The 23,558-nt window shown below is 42.6% G+C and overlaps 1 protein-coding gene across 2 annotated transcripts in view; it reads right to left on the reverse strand.

Annotated features, from left to right (window-relative positions):
- Positions 1 to 23,558, reverse strand: part of NKAIN3 (sodium/potassium transporting ATPase interacting 3) — a 2,345,632-nt gene that overhangs the window by 496,499 nt on the left and 1,825,575 nt on the right. For both annotated transcript variants that reach the window (XM_078685641.1, XM_078685643.1), the window contains exon 4: positions 9,034 to 9,231. In XM_078685641.1, coding sequence (XP_078541767.1) covers positions 9,034 to 9,231 — 198 coding nt within the window. The remainder of the gene's footprint in view (positions 1 to 9,033; positions 9,232 to 23,558) is intronic.

Below are 23,558 nucleotides of genomic sequence, written 5' to 3' on the forward strand. Positions count from 1 at the left end.
AACACCTGTGTCCCTCTAGGCGAAAAAACCCGAAGACCTTATCATCCGGGCATAATAGTTTGGGTTCGAGGGCATCAGCTAGAGGAAAAATAACAGATGAACAAAGGGGTGAAAAGCACCATCTTGTGCTATAAAAACTTTAATGGAAATAAGTCTAGTGGTGCTGAACTGGAGGAAAGGATATATGATCATATGAAATGTGTCCCTGAATTGTTTAACTGTAACTTTACTTACATAAGACTGATATTTTTTTACATTAACCATCCTAGATACACCATTGTCAATTCACGTTGAGTTTCTTACATTGAAAATAAAAAAAAAACTGGAATGTATCCATGATCTTTAAACATATTGATAAATATGGTTCTATGGTTCAAACATCTCTACTTAAAGAAATACTGGCCTGAGCTTCGGAAGCAAGTTATTCAAATCTTCTCCATCTACCTTGATTGTGGGCTACAATGAATGTTGAATGAAGGATTACTGTAGGAAATCCACCTTTTCTGTGCTTTCACCTCAGATTTTTCATCATTTGCTGATCTATATATTTTTACTGGCTTTCTAGCCCTATGCATTTTAACTCTGATAACTAGAAGTAAAGTGCCTGTGCTCCCCCCTTAAATATTGTTCATTAGGCATCCTCCTAATTGGTATACTTAACTTGCATACAAGTCCCTAGTGTATCATACAACATGTAACCAATGGCCTGGAAGTGCCACTAATGAACTGCAGCACCTTTTGTGCCATCCACTGTAGTGATATTGCAAACATGGTTTCAACCCTGTAGCCTGATTGTAACAGTGCAACATATGCTATGTAACCTGTCAAAATCAACACTTTTTGACAGGTAAATACCCCCCTTTAAAATATTAAAAAGTCACCATAATGTAAGCCTTGTACCCCACAAGGTAGGGTGCATGGTATTTAAAGTGAGACATTTAAGGTAGTTAAATTTATGGTGGTGAGCTTCACTCTATTATGTGGATAACCAGAGTACAGAATAAAATATTAATGTTCTGTTATGGTAATGGAACCAGCTAGATAATTAAAATACTATTTTAATAGGTATTAAAAATCTATTTCAATTGTAAATTTGGATTTTTAATAAATATTAAGGAAAAGTAACTTTTGGAAATTTACCCTTTACCTGTCTGAATTTTATTTATTTATTATTACATTTATTAAGCGCACAGCTACCCGGAGGTTTCCCGGCGCTAAAGCAAACTGATCGGTGAAAAGAGGGAGGGACATTAATTGTTAAAAAGCCATGTTTTTATTCCTTTACGGAATTTCAGAAAGCACGATTCCGTGCGCAAGGGTTGAGGGAGAGAATTCCATAAGGATGGGGCCAACAGGGCAAACGAGCGGCCACCCATTTTGGCTCTGTTAATGCGTGGAATTTTAAATTTGTTTTGTGACGAGGACCTGAGTGTACGGGGGGGAACATATTGTTGGACTAAGGCAGCAAGATAGCACGGGGCTCTATCAGTCATGATTTTATGCATGTAGCAGAGTGCTTTAAAGTGCACTCTGCTTTCAATGCGCAGCCAATGCAGGTTGCGCCTGTGATGAGTGACCGATGATCTTGCGGGAAGTTGGCAAATCAGACGGACTGCCATATTTTGAACCACTTGATATTTCCTGGTAACCTCTTTGGCAGCACCTAAGAGCAGGATGTTCCCATAGTCCAGGCGTGAGATGACAAGGGCCTGGACCACGGTCCTCAAAGTGTCTGTAGGCAGCATCCAAGTGATCTTCCTCAGCCACCTGATGATGGTAGTACAGGTGGCCGCAACTTTCACAACATGATGTTTGAAAGTGAGTTGGTTATCGAAGATCACACCGAGGTTGCGCGCAGACACTGATGGAATAGGTAGAGGACCCATCTCCGGAGGCCAATGGTGAGGGCCCCAAAGAGAGGTGTCGGGTCCAAACAGAAGCAGCTCTGTTTTGTCCCCGTTGAGCTTTAGTTTGTGCTTCAACATCCAGTCCGATATATGCTTTAATCCAGTTTGAAGAGAGGAGGAGGGGAGGTTTTTGTTAGTGGAAAGTGAGTAGATGACCTGTGTGTCATCTTCGTAGGAATAAATTGTTAGACCAGCCTGTTCGGCCAAGAACGCAAGAGGCCTTACGTACAGATTAAAGAAGAGGGGACTGAGGATAGAGCCCTGGGGAACACCGTGAGGAGAAGGAAGGGTGGAAGATACAGAGGTAGAAGAAAAAACCTGAAACGTGCGATCAGACAAAAAGTTAGCAATCCAGGCCAGGGCGGTACCACCAACACCAACTGCCTCCAAGGTGGATAATAAGATGGAATGGGAGACGGTGTCAAAAGCGGCACTCAAATCAAGCAAGATGAGTGCCACCCATGCCTCCCAAGAGACTGATTAGCATAAGCTATCACGATGTGCTCAGCCTTGAATAGGTGTGAAAATGTATAACATGCCTCCTGGGAACAAACAATAGACTGACCTGAATGGGCAGAGATGACTTCTCTGAACAAAATATGCAGAGTGGGGGCTACAGCATCATTTTTGACATTACAGTATTGAATCCTGCTAGAGAACAGAATACCACTGCAATTCATGTGCATTCAGTGTCTGGCTGCTGGACAACCATGCTTTTATTTTACCAGACTTTCTCTGGGTGTCAGTAGGTGCAGCCCCTGAATCAAAAAGGATTTTAGTGTTGTATGTGAGAGGACACTACGATTTCCACAGTACACTCCCCACACCTGCTCCTCAGCCCTCAGAGACGAAGATGAATGTGGATGAAGCCTTTCGCCATTTTGAGAATGCCCGGACACATGCCATTTTGGGCCTGTTTGCAGTAAAACACACAGGAACTTCTGAAAAAGCAGGAAGGATTGGCCCTGGGATGTTTTTTTACCCCATTGTTTAGGGCATGCTGAGGAGTCACCCCACCGCTCTAGTTGGTTCCAGGCATAAATGTGACACCTCCAGGCACCCACTTCAACACACTTGCTGGACCTGCAGAAGATCAGAAAAGGATTGGACCTGCTGCCATTACTTGTGCGGATCCCTGAAAGACAGGACCTGCTCCCTCTTGTACTCAGGAAAAAGAAGTAAACACCAAGGGTCAGTCGTCTGAACTCCCCTGTGGCTATATGTAGACAACAAGGCACAAGAGGTGTTTTCTGGAAATACCTATTTGACCAATGGCAGCTGGACCAAGAATGAACCCTGCTGTAGACCTCTGCCTAACATTCAGTGAGTCTCTGAGTGCCTCCCAAGAGATCGTAGGGGCTTTTGAAGTGTACTTCAGTAGTGGATTGGTAATTGAAAGACTAAGTCAGAAGGTAAAATCTTTGACTAGGACAGACTTGGATGGTGTATCCAAACAGTGCTCCATTGAGGTCAGTCTCAAATTGCTCCTAGGTCCTGGTTTATTGTAATCATAGACTATCATTGGCACGTCGTGATTTTGGGCGCTATTTTCCCTTACATTTTTAGAAACTCATATCCCAAGTTCCCCGTGTTGGATTTTTGTCATTTTGGTATAATTTTGTCAATTAAATTTAACCCAGTTTCAGAAATCAGTTTGAGAATTGTATTTTTTGGCATTTTGATTTTATAACTGTTTTGATACTCCCTTAATACGTATTGCCCTACGTTAAGCTTGTCTTCTCTGTGCCATATCTACCTAAAGGTTGAGCTCAGGTTAATTTAGTGACTTTGTGGGTTTACCATGAAATAGCTTGTGATTATTCCTTGAAGTGGGTAGTCACCCATTCCAAAAGATAATCCAATTTCTTATAATTACAATTTGCGCAAGTGTTATAATTTGTAATATTTCTTTATTACTGTTTCAAATCCATGAAAGTTTTACTTAATATACTACCTTGGGTTTAAACTTGCACACAGTTTTTTTTCCTGCAAAATTAGTTATGTGACATTCCATAAAAAAAGCAGATACGATCAGTGTGATGAGTCTGTGTCTATTGAGAAAGGGATAATGCACCGACTCTGGGAAGAATTTCTGGATCTTAGGATATTTGTATAGCACTTGGTGTGGCTAAATGGTTTATTCAGAAGGAAATATTAGTGAAGGAAATGTGAATTAAATGTATGATCTCAGGCAATAGGGCGAAAAACGCATTCTGGGCTAAGTTCCTCCCAGCACATGAAAATGTTGGACACTGCTAGTCCACAGGGGGACTATAAGGCAGCTTTGAAACCAACCTGGCCATTTTGTATATGGACGACTTTGAAAATCAATTCATCTCTGGTGACACTAACCCCTTCCGTGAGAACATCTCGCTACGGAAGCGTAATATAGTTGATGTTCTTTTAATTTGGACTGGGAGTGCCACTGATCTTGAAGCCTTTTATACGTGGCTGAACCAAAAATCACCAGATATCCAATTCACTATTGAATATAGTTCCTCTTCAATCAATTTTCTAGATGTCTGTAGCAGCCAATGATCACCTGTACACCACTACAGGAAAAGGACCGAGAGGAATACTCTCCTACGCTATAGTAGCCACCACCCTAGGGGCCTCAGAGACAACTTGCCGTTTGGCCAGTTTCTCAGAATTCATAGAAATTGCACCCGCAGACAGGATTATTTGAAAGATGAGAATCACAATGAGAAATTACCCCACAATGTTACTGAAAAAAGCACAGAAAAGAGCATGGTAGATTCCCAGAGAATCCTTACTGGAAACTAGACCCTGCCAAGACAACACTACAGGGTGAATGATTTGTGTCACTACCTACAACACAGGCAGCAACGATATCAAGCGGATAGTCAATCAGTACTGGAAATTAATCTCTGATGACCTAGGCTTGCCGGAACCACCAATGCATTCTTTGAAGAAGGGTAAGAGCATAAGGGATCATGTGGTCCAATCTTTTCTTAAACTCACTAAGCAACACTCCTTACGCACTTTGTGGAACCTAATCCCCACTATTGTACATTTTAAATGCAGCAATTGAAAATGCCTGTGATCCTACCATTCAGACTAAAACATTTTCTATTAACAACTAACTGCAATAGGACTAATGTGATCTATGGAATTATGTACCTGTGTGACTTGCTATATATCGGCCAGACCATCCAGAATGTCAAGACCCGCATCCTCCAACATTGTCGCAGAATACGATATGCTGTCAATAGAGCTCCCTTGGTGGAACATTTTCAGTCACTCCACCACCCCGTAGAAAGCATCAGATGGGTCATGAGTGAAAGGGTTGTATTTGTCCCAAGGGGCCGAAATATTGCAGAAGTAGTTAGACAATTGCCTCTTTTAACCATGGGTTGAACCCCCCTCCCTATTGGTTCTCTGGTTCACTGTTCTGTCATCCGCAAGCTCATTACAATTTTCACTACTACAAGCAGTGTATAGTATATAAGTATCGGAATCATGCTAATGGCTTCTTGTCTGATTTTACATCATAGATGTTGAATTGTAAAATTGAATTGTTGTCGCCCAATTTCTAAATGTCCTTTAATATTGTTATCCTCCTCTGCCATTTACCTTATCGAATATAGGCCTGCTGGATCACCAATGTAATCTGATCACATTGAGTATGTACTTTCCATGTATCTGTTGCTGTCAATTCAATCACGCAACTTACGGTTGTGATTCTATATACCACACTGTTGTTAATTCATTGTATGAGAAGATACCTCTGCATGTTTAGTTTTAAATGCTACTGGGCTACTTCCTCATGGTTTACATTGTATCCGAAGTTCCATTTTCTTTAATAAGCCTCATGTACATCGAGGTTTCCAACCCCCTGGAGCAAGTTATAATGACCTTTAACCGTGCAGTGCGATCTGTTCACTATGACGCTCACACGCATTTAACGGCTGCCTGACCGGCAGGACCACATGCACGTCAACATGTGTATTTAACTGGCTCCAATTTTCCGGGCGCTCACTCTGACTGACTCATTGTTCAGGAAAACAATAGGCATGCTGCTGTGCTCTCCTACTGCACCTCTGATTAAGAGGCCACTTTATCTTTTCCTTAGTCCGGGCCAAGCGCGTAATTATATTCCTTACATACGCTGGTTCTTCTTGTTCGGCAAGATGCATACGGCACAGTGGTTCCCTTGTGTGACAATCTTAATTAATTTTTAACCTATTTAGTGCCACGTGCTGCGTATGATCGACATGACATGGTGGTTCTTCATTTTTGTTAGATTGTCCAGATCTCATTAGTTTGTTAACCGATTGAGCACCTTATGAACTCAACCGTGGTGCTGGTTTCCTTTCTTTTTATGTTATTCATGTATGTTTAATTTTGACTTTGTGTTTTAGAATTGCACTAAGCACGTATTGACCATCCAGCCTGAGATTTGTCTCCGGTGTCGGTATGGCATTGCGCATGATCAGCATTCACTACTCAATGACACCCACTTTTGTCCCCAGATCAACCCGAATCCATTCTGCACTATGAAGTAAATATGTATTGACACGTATTGGATTCAATCCTGCATGCCTGAGCAATTTCAAGACTCATCAATACCTAATAAAGATTACTTTGTGAGTATGCAATTAGGTTAATGTCTTACCCCTCTTCTATTGTTTGACAATTTTGTCAATTTATTGAACACTGACATGACTCCCCTCCTATCTTGTTGTCTTTTAGTCCCCCTGTGGACCCGTAGTGTCCAACATTTTTGTGTACCGGGAGAAGCTTGGCCCAATCTCACAATTCTTACTGTTGATCGGACAGTGCACTACTGAGGTAAGCTTTCTTGCCATATCCTTGCAATTATACACCTCTTATTGATTTTGTATTTTAATCAACAGTAATTCTACCAATCCTTGTAGGTTGCTCTTTCTATGGCCCTGAAGAAGCCCCTGTCATAAGGAAAGAATCATCTTCTTCTTATCTGGTGTCAAACATCGACTTTGCTCATAATTGGACCTGTACTAAATTATCCAACCCAGAAGGGGAGAAACTATTATGCCTTCATGGCACCTCAATACTTGGGTTAACTAGTCAGTTTTAATACTCTGTTAGGCCGCTTTCATCTTTGTGATATATTGTAAATATTCTCGATTTATTTCCACATCCCCATCCCTCCAAAAGTACTCCCTTAAGCACTTCACACACTATGTCAGTTCAGAGTAACTATTTAAGTTGTGAACTTGTGATTTACTCATATTATAATCTTTTCTGATCATCAAGTCAACCTGGACTATGGTGGGGTGTCCTTTAATACTCTTCAGAAAAAATTCACCGGTCAGTTGATCCACTTGTAGTATGCACCAATATTGGCCGTGGTCCAGCCGGTTACTGGGTATACCCTATTGTTATGTAACAGTTTGTCCACTGTGTGGCCAGTCTAACTGATTGGAGAAACAAGCATCGGATGAACGGCCATCGAACTAAGCAAATGTGGCCACAGGTTTAACACAGTGTTTCACTTTTACTATAAATTTTAAAATACCAAATTAAAAATGACAGCATTGTCCCCTATACATGTAGCTGACTTAAAAAAGATATTCACGGAACTATAAACGTTCTCCTATTAGGCAAACAAAAAATACCTGTGCAATAAATTCCAACTTGAACAGTATTATGTTCAACCACTCTCCCATCCTAAACCATGGTGGTGATAGCAAGATGATCAACAACTACACACGCATGCAGGCACGTGTACACCCACACACATACGTTAAACACCTTCTACAAATTGCCTGGTAGGAAGTAAATAAATAAAATAAATAAATAAATAAATAAAATAAATAGGAAGCATGCAGGTGTGTTTTATAATTCCGTTGATTTTTGGAAAAGACATTCGTATTTATGGTATTCGCTATTTGAGGTGAAGACATCTGGGGGGCATATTATCAAGGGGCCACGATAAAATTATCACCGCTTTAGCGTCCTTTTTCAGGCAAATAGCGGCGATAATTTTATCGCATTATCATCAAGGACATGCTAGCGCGTGATTCCATGCCTCAGTGCCCGTTTTCTAAACGCCCAGCATCGCAATGCTAATGATGTGCAAAGGAGGCGTGCCTGACAAAACTACACTGGAGAATATAGCTATCCGGTCTTTGTGATATTTACAACAATGCCCCAGCCACCGTAGCAATACAAAAAATCGCGCTAACTGCCCATTAACGCTGGATTTTAACATCTGCTAAAATCCAGACTTGGGAATATTTGCATGGGAGATGGATTCTTGGGTTACGACCACAGGGTCGTATCAGCAAGGTCATTTGTAGGTGAACATCACTGGATTTCCAGCAATGTTTGCCCTTTGTGCCCGCCATCGCTGGAATTGTTATAACCAATGCGCTGAGCGTTGTTAATACAGCGCTAGGTTGGCGATAAGTTCCAGAGATAGGCGGCGATAAAAAAAAAACTGCTAAGCACGGTCAGCGATAATTATCTCTGCCTCTTGTTAATCTGCCCCGTGGTGTGACTCAAGTAGAGCACGTAAAATGCAGTGTTCCTTGTATGACATGCAAATGCAGTGAAGAACACATGCATTCACAAGCTCCCCTCTTCATCTCACTGTCCTATGAAAACTGGAACCTTTGCTCCTGGCGCTTCTTCTTGTCTGAGGTGAACTACTGACGTGTGAAACCTATCGCTTTCTTCTGTCTGGTGAGAAGCATTTCACATTTTTCTTTGCAGGAGGTTAACTTTTAAATTAAAATTGGAAAGATGCGCCTGTCCTGGATTTACATTTTATCCCTCGGAGCTAAGTCTGACAAGCGTCCTGAAGATAATGCTGTTTCACCATCAATCCATTTTTATCCCATTCTGCGGCGTAAAGCTCGGGTTTCATCCATGAAAAGCCCTGTTATATTAAAGGTGCTTTGGGTTTGTGCTGAATCTAGGAGGTAGCTCACTGATCCAGTAAGGAGAAAGGCTAGGAGCTGCCGCTTACATACAAATGCCAAATATCTTTTTTATTATAGTAATTGTAATTCCCTCCAGATTCTTAACCTTTTACAAATGTTCCAGTTTTATGCATCACAAAATGATTTGGCTCTTTCCAGTCTATCGAATGCAGTCCACATCTCACAGTGTAACTTACGGAGAGCAGCACTTGGACGGCGCTGTGGATGACCTCGAGGTATTGAAATTCAATGAGGCAGCCTGACACCGAGATGTAGGAATGATCGTCCAAGCTCTGGCTGGCCGGCGGGGGCACCACCCGCCGCACACATCCTGGTCCATGCTCCCGCCACCAAGACCGGTGGATGGAGATGTTGAAGGTCATGAGATCGGTATCCTGAAAGACAAAGACATGCATTCTGGTTATGCGAACAGATCTCCCATTTTAAAGTCAGGCAAACAGTGCATAGTTCAAGATTAGTATTATATTTTAATGTTAGTGATAAAATATAATGGCATGATACATGCCTCTTGAAAGTCTGCTTTTACTACATGCCAGGGAAGACGAGTCAAATATAAGCTGAGAAAAAACCATGGTTAGAAGTACAAAAGACCGAGGTTGCCCCAGAAAACACTACAAAATATGGAAGAGATGGGCGGAATACAGGGGATTGTGGCTGGAACCGCCAGCACAGCGTGATGTGGATACAGAACAGATGCCTTAAGAACCTGGGTGAGGGGGAGTATGCATTGCCTATTACATTGATATTTTATTTCTTGGACCTGTGAGGACATCGTGCAAGGGACTTGGGTGGGATCCGGGAGGGGGTAGTTAGTACGGGACAGGGAGATAGGAGAGTTGTAGTACATATGCTTAAATTGTATGACTGTATTGATTGCTATTCTGTGCATTTTTGATTTTATGCTCACAGCCCCTCCGGTGCTCGGAGAACTGTGGTTTATTCACAATCTCTCTCAAGAAAACAATAAAATTTTGTTCTGAAAAAAAGAAGTACAAAAGAGAATGACCTAGAAAACAAGACAGTGGGATATATTATTTACATTCACAAACCAAAGATGCGTAACTTGGGAACGTGGTTTGTGATGCGATCTATGGGCCTCATTTACGAGTCCCATAGCAGCACTTTTGCACAGCCGTGGCGTCACTTTTTGATGCTCCAGTGGTGCAATATACTGCAGCATATTTACAAGGCCATGCAAAGCCAATTCGCGTGGCTTTTCACAGCCTTGTAAATATGTGCCCCTTTCATGCAGAATACTGTGTGAAAGGGGCGTTCCATGGGTGTCGCTGTGGGTGCTCCCAAGCAACACCCATGGAATTTGAAGCATTCTCAATTTATGAGGAATCGTAAACTGGGGAATGCATCAGATTGCAGGGGTGGAGTTAGGGTGGCACAATGAGGAGAAATATCCTCAATTCTCCTCGTTTGTTCCTCTTTCCATGTGTGTTGCATTCTGTAGCACACATAGAAAGATGAAAACACCTTTTGTGATTGTTTTTGTGCAGGAAGGTGTGCCTTCCTGCACAAAAACTATCACCCCTACAATGCAGACACCCTTGCACCATGGCACAATAGTGCCTGCGTTAGAGCATGGCAGCCCATTGTGTGTCAGTGCAGTGGAAAAGGACAGGAATGGGCTGTATCTCATAGATACAGTGCATTCCTGCCCTCTTCTTTTGACGCAGGGCAGTGCAGCAAAACTCCTTGCGGCACTACCCTGCTCCAAAATCTCTTAAAGGAGGCCCCTATGTGTTAGTAGATCACATCGCAAATTGTGCAATTTGATTTGAGATTTCATCAGTAATTTCATCAATGATGTTCATTAGCAAGTCATAAATGATGGTATATGTAAGGTCATAAGCAGCGCATGACTGGTGCATGAGTTATGATTAGTTTGTTTAGCCATAACTGGTGATTTTTGTGGATTTTACGATTAGTTTTGTTTGCATAGCTACACTTAAAGTGCATTTTTTTCAGTGAAAATCTAAGCGTTTTTTTCAACATATTTTAAGTTCTTAACCCCTTCCATGCTCATGACGGAACGGTTCCGTCATCAGCGTCGGTGCTCCGGTGCTGATGACGGAACATTTCCGTCATGAGTCAATGTGATTTATGACCCTTCAGCACTGCAGCGAAATTCGCGCAGCACTGAAGGGGTTAAACCAAAGGCTAACCATAACTGCACTTTGTTATTTTTCAGCGACTTTTTTTTTATCATGTAGCATTTCCAAATCCTCCTTGTGCATGTACTCCTATTACTGCCTACCCCTGCAGAGAACCGTCTTGAGTTTACCACCACAGGAGATGGTCCCAGGGCCTGGCAAATGGACAGTCCCAACCTGTCATAGTCATAGTCTGATGACTCTCAAATAATTTTCCCTTTAAGTGTGGCTCACATATGTCCTATCTGCCACTTGGACCTGGAAGGCCTTGTACTGCCAGAGGCTCAATCCTAAGGTGAGTTGTTCTATTTACCTTCATATACCATGCCTACGAGCATTAACTCTCCCATCTTACCATCGGAGATAACATCCTCCACCACCTATAACCTACAGCCTCAAACATCACTTGCGCATTAAAAAGGCATTCTTCCTCATAAACCAGTTCTCAGCCACCTCAACCATCACTCAATCAAAGCCGGAATTAAAACATTAGTAGCTGGCAAGCTGGAGTATTCCTGCCACTTTCTCATGGGACTGCTATTCCAACCATTTAAATCCCTTGACCAGTTATTATTATTATGATTTTAAACAGCTCAGCTTCCTCTATCGGTCCCACCTCCATTTCAGTCACCAGGCTGAATGGTTCAAAATACACAACATTATTTCAGTGATTTTCAGTTATCATCTGTTTACCCGATCCACTACTTCAAGGCACAAGTAAACAAGTAAAACTTCATCTAACCACTTATATTCCTAAAAACCCATGACTGATCTAGATTATTTCACAATCCAAGCACCACTAAAGTAGAATTCCTACCACCTTAATTTGATGTCCAAAACCTCCCTCAACTTTTCAAGAACACCCAAAAATCCTCTCTAGCATGGATCCAGGCCCATTAACTGCAGTTCACAATGCTCAGTGCCAAAATCATACCTGCATAGCTATGCAATCGCCAATACATGAATCACTGCCAGCCTGGCCAGCCAGAGTTCAACTCTATGCCACTGAGATCCAAACCACCCCATTACCTATCCATTTAACAGTTTATAACTCTGCAGAGTTATGCATGGTCTGCATGGTTATGCCTAAGTAATCATAGTACATATTCTCTGCACAGCATATTTGTTAAAGGTGTTGGTTGGTTCGAATATAAATGAGTTAAAACTAGAACCATATTCAACATCAGAATGCTCCTTGCTGCTCTACAGGTAATTGGTTAACAGCCAAAAGATTCACACACATATAAGGAATCATGGGCCAGATGTATCAAAAGCCTGTTTGTAAAAAGTGGTTAAAAATTAAAAACAGTCATTTCATTGGCTTGTGTCTTTGTCCTTCTTAAATGCTGGCTTCTGATTCCTAAATAGGCTTGTTAGTCCCTCCTTTGTACGGACATGTTGTCATTTGTAACCTCCCATGGCTACTGGCCGCTTTACTTGGTTGTTACACGGTGCATGTACTATTTACTTGATTGAAGCTTCTCCAACTTTAAGCATGGCGACGTACTTTGTTTACATTAAGCACGCCATGTGCGCTTTCTCTTTGAAAGCAGTCAGGACAATGCGGTTGTTTGTTTGCAATACCATAGGTTTCACATTTAAATGTGAGACCTATAGCATAGCAAATATTTTTTTTATAGCTATGAGGCTTTAAAAGTCAAATTACCCCATTTTATGAAGTTTAAAAAAGTCCAACTGGAAAAAGACACTTCTTCAACTCTCAGTTCCTGTATACGACCTGTGTTCTACAAGAGCACTTCCCCAAATATTCTTTTCTGATAAACGCGGGAAATGTAGTTTAGAAAACATGTTTCCAATTATATACGAAACTACTAACCTAACAACTACACTTCCCAGAAGCCTACTTGAAGATGACTGGTGAGGGCTTACTTGAGAGCGCAGATGCCATGTTTGAGCGGTATCGCCCTGATGGGTGCATTGATATAGACGAAGTAATCAGAGAGCTCGGAGAGTTCAATAGTTATCTGTAAAGATGTTAGTCGACAGTTAGTTTGAGTAAATCGCCACAACACTCAGTGCAGTATTCACTAACCCTCTCCGCCCTTCCTGTTTCCTCTCCTGCTAGTTCGATGTCGGTGGTGACATAGGTGACCGGCGGGGTGCTGGGCCAACCACGTTGCTGCTGCTCTGTACCTCCACAACGGGGCTCCTGATTTCTTTTAAACTGACTTACTTTTCAGTAGCTGTATCGTGGCTTCAACTACTCGCATAGGACTGGCGTCCATCCTTGGCAAGCGACTTTTCATGGCTAGATTCGGAATGTGAGCCTATGATGCAGAGCGGATCTGACAACCTGCACCTGGACCTGATGGACGGGTAAGCTTTTGACCTCGGCAACCTTGCTCTATTAATATTTTTTGCAGTTTTATATAGCGCATACTGTCTAGGCATTAAAGCGCTTTACATGAAGACCAGTTTACATCAGACAAGGTCAGATAACTTTTTTAGGCACATAGAGATTACATCATTTGCCCAAAATCACACAATGTTGAACAGAAGACGGATTCGAACCTGGAAGGCGGCACTTGGTGAGCGCTTTGTCTGCATCACCCCTTCTGCCATTTATTAAATGTTTTCCTTTTTGATTTTTTCATTGTTTAGGTTTATTTTTCGGCAGCTGTCTGTTGCAACACATTTTACAAGCAATTAACGAGTCACCAGTGCTTGATGTCCCTTCATATTCAGAGTGTGTTGGGCACTCCCTTGTGGTTCGAATGTGTGGAGTGCTTCCTCCACTTTGGCAGAAGGGTGCAGTGTGTCCTAAGCACCCCCCTTCAAAAAGGATCACTCCTAAGGCAGTGAGTGGTGAGTGCTTAGTCTGCTTCCAACTGGCTTGATTCCAAACTTTTTTAAGATGCCTAGCATTCCTTTGGAACATGCAATTATTATGTGTTCCAAAGTAGCACCGGCCTTCTTTTTTGCTTTGGGGCATTTCAACTAAATGCTCACATTCATGCTGTGGACCATGCCACCCGTCATTCTAAGAATGGTGGGTCGCTCAGCTAAAAAAAAGGTGCCACCGCAATGAAAAGGTGAATAGTAGATCCCTGCCAAAATCTGCAAACTTAATATTCTTTGCCAAATGATTCCAACCACTAACCAAAACCTTACCTCTGGTGATATCTGCACACCAACACGGGCTCTCACACCACCACAGCAACATACACACACAAATATCACCACATACACTTCTTACAACGAACAACACAAGCACTAAAAATAACTTTGTACCACTTGTTTAGTTTTCTTTCAGTACTCTTTGGGAGCTCATGTATTTTTTGGTCTCTCCTTGCCATCTGCTGCTTTCCCATTCACATCCCTGCCAGCCTCCTTGCCCAGCTTTCTCTATGTTGCTCTTCATCCCAAACAACCAGCTTCTCCATCGCTCCTCCCCAGGGCTCGAGTTGGGGTACCACGCGGGTGGACGGCGTCCGCCCACTTATTTTACCGTGTTTTTACCGGGTGAACCCCGTCCCCCCTGCCCAAAAGCTGGACTTCACTTTTTAGCCTCTCTGGGGCGAGATCAAAGCCCATTCAGAACGCTGCTCGCCCGGTGGCTTCTCTGATCCAATCGCATCTAAGGGGTGAGCGAGGGGAGCCAATGAGTCTGATGGTGCAAGCCACCTTTTGTGACGTCACTTCCTGTTGTGATGTCACTTTCGGCGACAGCGTCCCCTCACTTCTTTTTTTAGGACTTGTGCCCTGCTCCTCCCACTGAACCTCCTCCCACGCAAACAAAAAAAATGAGTAACAAACATTATTTACAACACCAACAGCTCTAACTTTCACAAATGGGGATACCAATTGCATTGCAAATACCTCTTTTTAAAGCAGCTCTTGTACCTTAAAGGTAGTAGTTAGTGCTCCAATGAAAAAAAATACGTTTCCCATTTCGTAAAACTTCAGGGGAGGAGCGGGTGGTGGTGTTCTCACTCATTACCTACTGCCACTAACAGCCCTTGACGCCATTCGCCAAGGGGAAGGTGGCCACAGGGAACACTTTTCCGTTTCAGTATCAGTTACCACCTTCTTTGATATGGTTGAAACTGATCAATCGTTTGCGATCACAACTGTGGTCGAAAAACATTGATACATGCCATATTGAATCGCATTTAGGAGAAGGCACCCCTTTCAGGCATGTCACTAATTTAGATTTGGTATGGGTCGCTAAACCTATTTTGATAGTTGAAAATGCTTTTCAGATTCGTGAAATGGGTTTAATACATACCTAAATGCCATTTTGTGGCACACAGCCCTGTGATGTTGTGAATGTCAGGGTTTGTGATCACAAAATGGCTTTGAACATCTGGAACTATTTTGTAAGTTAAATTTACCTTATAGTTTTCAATCAGAATAATACAAATTTCCATGTGGCAGCCAAGTTGCTTTAATGTTTTTGTATGTGGGTGAAAAGCCTGTCAGGGCACTATCTTCTATATGGCAACGTGGCAACTGCAGGGGCTGTTTTATGAACATGTTCTACACCTGCACACAGGTGCAGGATGGAGATGTGTGACAGTTTCACAATAAATTACACTGTTTACAGACCATGTATGAAAGCTGTAAATTTGTGAGTTAGAGCATGAACCATAGCACAGTTAAACAAGTATTGGAAATGTAATCGGTCTAGCATTTGTTTGAGTAGGTATCAGTATACAAGGGAACCCGTAAAATTGGCCAAGGACAGCGGGTGGAACTAATTATTTTTGTTTAACTAAGGTCCTAGGTTTTTGAGTAATACTTAGAGAAATAATTTACACAGGCTCGAGATAAAGGCTGTGTTTTTCTTCTTCAATGTCCAGCCGGACCGAGTAGCATTTATTTTGAAAGCAATTTTTAGTATAGGCAGAATAAGGCGAGACAAGTCGCACATTGGTAACTGGGCACAAGCCTGTACCTAGTCAGAAGAAAACAATACAAGGGAAAAAGAAAAGGAGTTTACAGGCAAACAAGGAGAGCAGGGTGGCTTATAATACAATGCAAACAAATTTTTAAATAAGCACAAACCCACAGTAACTGCCGTGAAAAATATGAATCATAAAACAAGCAGTACTGCAAAACAGTCGACGAACGTTTCGATCCCTATCTCCTAAAGTATAGTGGGATCATCTTCAGGACTATAATTGACTTTGCCTGATTGGTCGAGTGAGCCTGTAGGTTTAAACAGGAAGGAAAAAAGGGAAAAGAAGATTCTTCATCAATTCATTACATAGAAAGGATTAAAAGGTTAAAACAGCCAGTCAGTGACCACTCTTGACATGCAGAATGCAACACGTGCACATGCAGTTGCTTGTTCCAAAGGGCACGGGTGCGTTTGTGCTCGTATTTGGAGTAAAGACCGAGTGATAGTGGGGCATACCGTATTTGCTAAATAAAAAGTAGTGCTCAGTGGCTGGATGCATGGTGTTTTGTGAAAATTGTCATGGTGAGGGAGTGTTGGCCAGAAGGTCGCAAGGATGTGAGTCCTTAATATACAGATGATTACCACAAACGAGGCAAGGTTGGCCGGGAGTGGCTGGAGACACTTCAAATGAGCAATAGGCTTCCGATATAGCTGATGCCTATAAGAAGATATCTTTATCATAAAGGGCGAATAACAGATTTAAGGGAGAACAATTAAGAGAAACGGAATTGCCGGGTTTACCGTGTCCGCTTCGTAGTTGAGCGGCGTCAGAGAATGTGCGGATATAAACCCAGTTGGGTCGGTTCAATTCAGACCTAAAAGAAAGGGTTTTAACAAAAAATCAGGACCTACTGGGTGAAGCCGGAGTGGCGGATTAAGTGCAGTGAAGGAACAGAATATTACCTTTGAAGCCTAGCATCTAGCGTGGGCTCGACGGGGAACTTCAAATGGAAGTTTAACCTGTGAACAAAACATGAGCAATTGAAGGTTGGCAGTGAGTAAAAGTGAAGGTGAAGACGGCGAGTGCAGGCAGGTAGTTACCGTAATATGCGGTTTGTAATCTCCGCATGGCGCTCAATAGCGTGGGCCTTATCCGTGCGAGCCTATAAGGAAAGAATACGGAGGGCGCACATGAGGCACACTGGAATGAGATGGGCCCTCAAGGGAGCCGGGGTAATGCATCAGTTCAAAGCTTACCGTGATGTGCTCGTAGTGGGGCCGCAATGGGTTCCCGTCTGGAGGCTCGATGGCCTGGTGCTCAGCGTCTGCATGCCTAATGTGGTCCGGGTTGGCGGTGATGAAAAGTGAGGACGGACTAGTCGGAGGTGATAGTGATCCCGGTATTGGGCGCCATCTTGGAACAGGCAAACCGGCGAGTGAGTGAATTAAGTGCATACAGGACAAGGTTTACACCATAAAAGGATCATAAAGACAGAGGGGAGCACATACAGTTATATGGGCTCACGCCAGAATGCGGTTCTCTGAAACACACGGTCTCCAACTGATTGAAAACAACTGACATTTGGAAATGTTACAATTGAACATAGACAATTATGTAGGCTCATGCAGAAAAAATTAATTAACCATTCATAGCCAGCTTATATCAGGCTAGTCCAATCCTCTGTTCTGTTGAGACCATCCTGGATAGAGTTGAACTGTATGATGGACTTCAGCTCTTCTTTATTGAGTAACTGTCCCATGTTGCCACCCCTCGGTGGGAGTCTCAGTACTTTCAGGACAGTCCATTTCAAATCACTGTCAGAATGTTTTTGGGCTGCAAAATGTTCCACCAGAGGTGCGTTTAGAGTGCCGCACCGGATGCGACTCCTGTGTTGCCCAATGCGGATTTTTACCTTCTGGCTGGTTTGTCCAATGTACACTTTTTGGCATGGGCATAGGATTAGATAAATGACATTGCAGGTGTTGCAGTTGGAGAAGGAACGACATTGTATGGTGACATTGTTAAAAGTAAAGCTTTTTCCTTCTATAGTACTGTCACAATTATTACATCTACCACATTTAGCATGCCCAACAATGGGGGACTGACCCCATACATTATCAAGTGTAGCCATAGGTAGAGAGTTGGGTAAAGCAGCCCTCACAAGGTGATCTCTAAGGTTCTTACTCTTTTTAAAGGCAAAAACTGTTTTTTCAATGGAGAGTACACCTGTGTTTAGTATTGGCCAGTGCTTGAGAATAGTCTTTCTCAGTTGATTGGAAATTGGTGAGAACGTTGATACACAAGGTATGCGCTTAGAGTCAGACTTTTCTTTCGGTGTAAGTAAGGCTTCCCTAGGACAATACCATGCACGCTTGGTAGCGTTTTTGACTAACTTCTTTGGATACCCCCTATCCTTAAGTTTGGATGCTAGGGTGGTAGCTTCTCGAAAATAGTCATCCTTACAGGAGCAATTACGCCTGATTCGCAAAAATTGCGAATACGGGAGTGAGTCTCGTAGTGCTCTCGGATGGTTGCTATTGTAGGCCAAAAGAGTGTTTTTTTCAGTGGGCTTACGATAGAGCCGTGTCAGTAAGGAGCCTTCGCTGTGATAAATTGTTAGATCCAAAAAGGCAATCGAGTCATTGTTGATGGTAATGGTGAAAGTGAGGCCCAGACAGTTATTGTTCAGCCAGTGTAAGAATTGGCGCAGGCAATCGTCGCTTCCATTCCAAATGATGAAAATGTCATCGATATACCTGCGCCAAAACTTTATCCCTGAGAGGAAAGGATTGGTGGGGTTGATGATCACATTGGTCTCTATCTCATCCATAAACAATACCGCCAGATTTGGAGCAAAAATTGCGCCCATGGCAGTCCCCTTAATTTGTTCATAGAAATTGCCATCAAAGAGGAAAAAGTTCTTTGTGAGGCATATTTCTAGAAGCTGGAGAATAAACATACTGGGTACGGCATGGGGTCGAGGTCGTGAGTGCAGAATCTTTTTAATCACTAAGAGTGCTGTAGTCTGTGGGATATTAGTGTAAAGGGACTCAATGTCCATGGTCACCAGAGTTTCATTCATTGGGTTGTACGGGTGATTCTCGATCATATTGATCATGTGCATCGAGTCCTTTATGTAGCATTGCGTTGAAGGGACAAAGTCTTTGATAAAGAAATCTACATAAGATCCCAATGGTTCTAAGATGGAACCACAGGCTGAAACAATGGGGCGGCCTGGGGGATTTTTCTCATCTTTGTGCACTTTGGGCAGCGTGTATATTACTGGGATTCTGGGCGTTTTGACATTTAAGAAGTTATACTCTTTTTTGGATAAATATCCTGCCTCAAGGCCTTCTTTTGTAGTTTTTTGTATTAGGCTCTGTATTTCTTTAGTAGGGTTATGACTCAATCTTTTGTAGTGTTCCCTATTGTCAAGTTGTCGCATTATTTCTGAAATATATGCGTTTTTTTCTTGTAGCACGATCCCTCCGCCTTTATCGGCGCTCTTGATTATAAGATTGTCATTGCTTTTGAGTTGGGAAATGGCATTTTTCTCTGTCCTAGAGATATTATAGGGAATAAACATTTTCTTATTTTGGAGGTTATGCAGTTCCTTCAAAATGACCTTCTCAAATGTAACCACTTCTGTGGGAATCATACTGGCAGAAGGTGAGAAAATGGATGGTGGTCGGAAAGGGGTATTGGTTGTCCTTTCTGATGTAGGATGTAACTGGAAGAAGGCTTGTAGGCGTATGCGTCTAAAGAACCGCATCAATTCAGTTTGTAAGTCCAGATAATTAGGTGGAATTGTGGGCACAAAAGAAAGGCCTTTCATAAGTAGTGATGGCTCTTCTTGTGCAAGTGTGTATTTGGAAAGATTAAAAATAGGAATGCTGTCAGTTCTCTGTGGGGGAGTAGGTACTACGCTCACCATTGGTAATAGTTGTTGCGAGTTCTGCGCTCTCCGGGTGGATTGTGCCATCGTTGGACTTTTTTGACCTTTCCGCGTTGCGGTGGGTCCTGGGCGCCTCTGGCTAAAAAAGAGTTTTGATGCAATCCGCCTCTCCTTGCCCCACTGCTGCCTTCCCCGGGATCAGAACTATCCGAGGATTCGGCAGAGGTGTCTGAGAATCCCACCAGATTTTGGCGTCTGTTATAGCGGCCCCACGGGCGGCTGTTTTGATAGCGAGGGTATGTTTTGTTGGTATAAAAATCTTTCTGCAGGTAGGGGTAGGTGTTTTCAATATTATATAATTTCACGTCCCTTTTGATTTTGTTTGACTTTTTGTTTTGTTCGATCCTGTGGAAATCAGCCACAGTTTTGTCAATTTGTTCAAGTAGTTTTTTTGCGTCTGCACTTGAGTCAGAGTCTGTTATTTGTTTGAGGAGGTCTGCAATTTCTACTTCCAAGGATTTAAGAGTTTCACTCGCAATATCAATGCCTAGGGCTAGCCAGTGGCGTGAACAAGTAGTGCCTATAAAGCTAAAGTTTTGAATATATTTGGGATTATCAGTGAAAATTCCCGGAATGCTCCGAATCTGTAAGCCCAAGGGAATTACGTTGGCTTTTAAGTAATCCGTCAGCATTAGAATCATTAGTTCTAAACGGACTTGCTTCTTTTTTAATTTTTCTAGTTGGTCTGGAATAGAGTCATTTACTGAGATTGGCGCCTCAGGAGTCTCAGATAATAGAGAAGGGCGTGAGCATAGCTGTTTCAAATAATCGTCTGTGTAGAGCGGTGTGTTAACTGACATGTTTAGGAAATGTGGGAAAAGGTTTTACACAATGTGGGATTTGGGAAAGACGTGGTGTCAGGACTGGCCCGCCCCCAAGAAGAGGTGGGCAAGGGAATAGAAACCCTTGCAATCTAGTGATTGCGCTAAGCGTAGGTATCAGTATACAAGGGAACCCGTAAAATTGGCCAAGGACCACGGGTGGAACTAATTATTTTTGTTTAACAAAGGTCCTAGGTTTTTGAGTATTACTTAGAGAAATAATTTACACAGGCTCGAGATAAAGGCTGTGTTTTTCTTCTTCAATGTCCAGCCGGACCGAGAAGCATTTATTTTGAAAGCAATTTTTAGTATAGGCAGAATAAGGCGAGACAAGTCGCACATTGGTAACTGGGCACAAGCCTGTACCTAGTCAGAAGAAAACAATACAGGGGAAAAAGAAAAGGAGTTTACAGGCAAACAAGGAGAGCAGGGTGGGTGAAGCCGGAGTGGCGGATTAAGTGCAGTGAAGGAACAGAATATTACCCTTGAAGCCTAGCATCTAGCGTGGGCTCGACGGGGAACTTCAAATGGAAGTTTAACCTGTGAACAAAACATGAGCAATTGAAGGTTGGCAGTGAGTAAAAGTGAAGGTGAAGACGGCGAGTGCAGGCAGGTAGTTACCGTAATATGCGGTTTGTAATCTCCGCATGGCGCTCAATAGCGTGGGCCTTATCCGTGCGAGCCTATAAGGAAAGAATACGGAGGGCGCACATGAGGCACACTGGAATGAGATGGGCCCTCAAGGGAGCCGGGGTAATGCATCAGTTCAAAGCTTACCGTGATGTGCTCGTAGTGGGGCCGCAATGGGCTTTTTTAGCCAGAGGCGCCCAGGACCCACCGCAACGCGGAAAGGTCAAAAAAGTCCAACGATGGCACAATCCACCCGGAGAGCGCAGAACTCGCAACAACTATTACCAATGGTGAGCGTAGTACCTACTCCCCCACAGAGAACTGACAGCATTCCTATTTTTAATCTTTCCAAATACACACTTGCACAAGAAGAGCTATCACTACTTATGAAAGGCCTTTCTTTTGTGCCCACAATTCCACCTAATTATCTGGACTTACAAACTGAATTGATGCGGTTCTTTAGACGCATACGCCTACAAGCCTTCTTCCAGTTACATCCTACATCAGAAAGGACAACCAATACCCCTTTCCGACCACCATCCATTTTCTCACCTTCTGCCAGTATGATTCCCACAGAAGTGGTTACATTTGAGAAGGTCATTTTGAAGGAACTGCATAACCTCCAAAATAAGAAAATGTTTATTCCCTATAATATCTCTAGGGAAGAGAAAAATGCCATTTCCCAACTCAAAAAGCAATGACAATCTTATAATCAAGAGCGCCGATAAAGGCGGAGGGATCGCGCTACAAGAAAAAAACGCATATATTTCAGAAATAATGCGACAACTTGACAATAGGGAACACTACAAAAGATTGAGTCATAACCCTACTAAAGAAATACAGAGCCTAATACAAAAAACTACAAAAGAAGGCCTTGAGGCAGGATATTTATCCAAAAAAGAGTATAACTTCTTAAATGTCAAAACGCCCAGAATCCCAGTAATATACACGCTGCCCAAAGTGCACAAAGATGAGAAAAATCCCCCAGGCCGCCCCATTGTTTCAGCCTGTGGTTCCATCTTAGAACCATTGGGATCTTATGTAGGTTTCTTTATCAAAGACTTTGTCCCTTCAACGCAATGCTACATAAAGGACTCGATGCACATGATCAATATGATCGAGAATCACCCGTACAACCCAATGAATGAAACTCTGGTGACCATGGACATTGAGTCCCTTTACACTAATATCCCACAGACTACAGCACTCTTAGTGATTAAAAAGATTCTGGACTCACGACCTCGACCCCATGCCGTACCCAGTATGTTTATTCTCCAGCTTCTAGAAATATGCCTCACAAAGAACTTTTTCCTCTTTGATGGCAATTTCTATGAACAAATTAAGGGGACTGCCATGGGCGCAATTTTTGCTCCAAATCTGGCGGTATTGTTTATGGATGAGATAGAGACCAATGTGATCATCAACCCCACCAATCCTTTCCTCTCAGGGATAAAGTTTTGGCGCAGGTATATCAATGACATTTTCATCATTTGGAATGGAAGCAATGATTGCCTGCGCCAATTCTTACACTGGCTGAACAATAACTGTCTGGGCCTCACTTTCACCATTACCATCAACAATGACTCGATTGCCTTTTTGGATCTAACAATTTATCACAGCGAAGGCTCCTTACTGACACGGCTCTATCGTAAGCCCACTGAAAAAAACACTCTTTTGGCCTACAATAGCAACCATCCGAGAGCACTACGAGACTCACTCCCGTATTCGCAATTTTTGCGAATCAGGCGTAATTGCTCCTGTAAGGATGACTATTTTCGAGAAGCTACCACCCTAGCATCCAAACTTAAGGATAGGGGGTATCCAAAGAAGTTAGTCAAAAACGCTACCAAGCGTGCATGGTATTGTCCTAGGGAAGCCTTACTTACACCGAAAGAAAAGTCTGACTCTAAGCGCATACCTTGTGTATCAACGTTCTCACCAATTTCCAATCAACTGAGAAAGACTATTCTCAAGCACTGGCCAATACTAAACACAGGTGTACTCTCCATTGAAAAACCAGTTTTTGCCTTTAAAAAGAGTAAGAACCTTAGAGATCACCTTGTGAGGGCTGCTTTACCCAACTCTCTACCTATGGCTACACTTGATAATGTATGGGGTCTGTCCCCCATTGTTGGGCATGCTAAATGTGGTAGATGTAATAATTGTGACAGTACTATAGAAGGAAAAAGCTTTACTTTTAACAATGTCACCATACAATGTCGTTCCTTCTCCAACTGCAACACCTGCAATGTCATTTATCTAATCCTA

Source organism: Lissotriton helveticus, chromosome 4_1, assembly GCF_964261635.1.
Source record: "Lissotriton helveticus chromosome 4_1, aLisHel1.1, whole genome shotgun sequence".
NCBI classification, from domain to species: domain Eukaryota; kingdom Metazoa; phylum Chordata; class Amphibia; order Caudata; family Salamandridae; genus Lissotriton; species Lissotriton helveticus.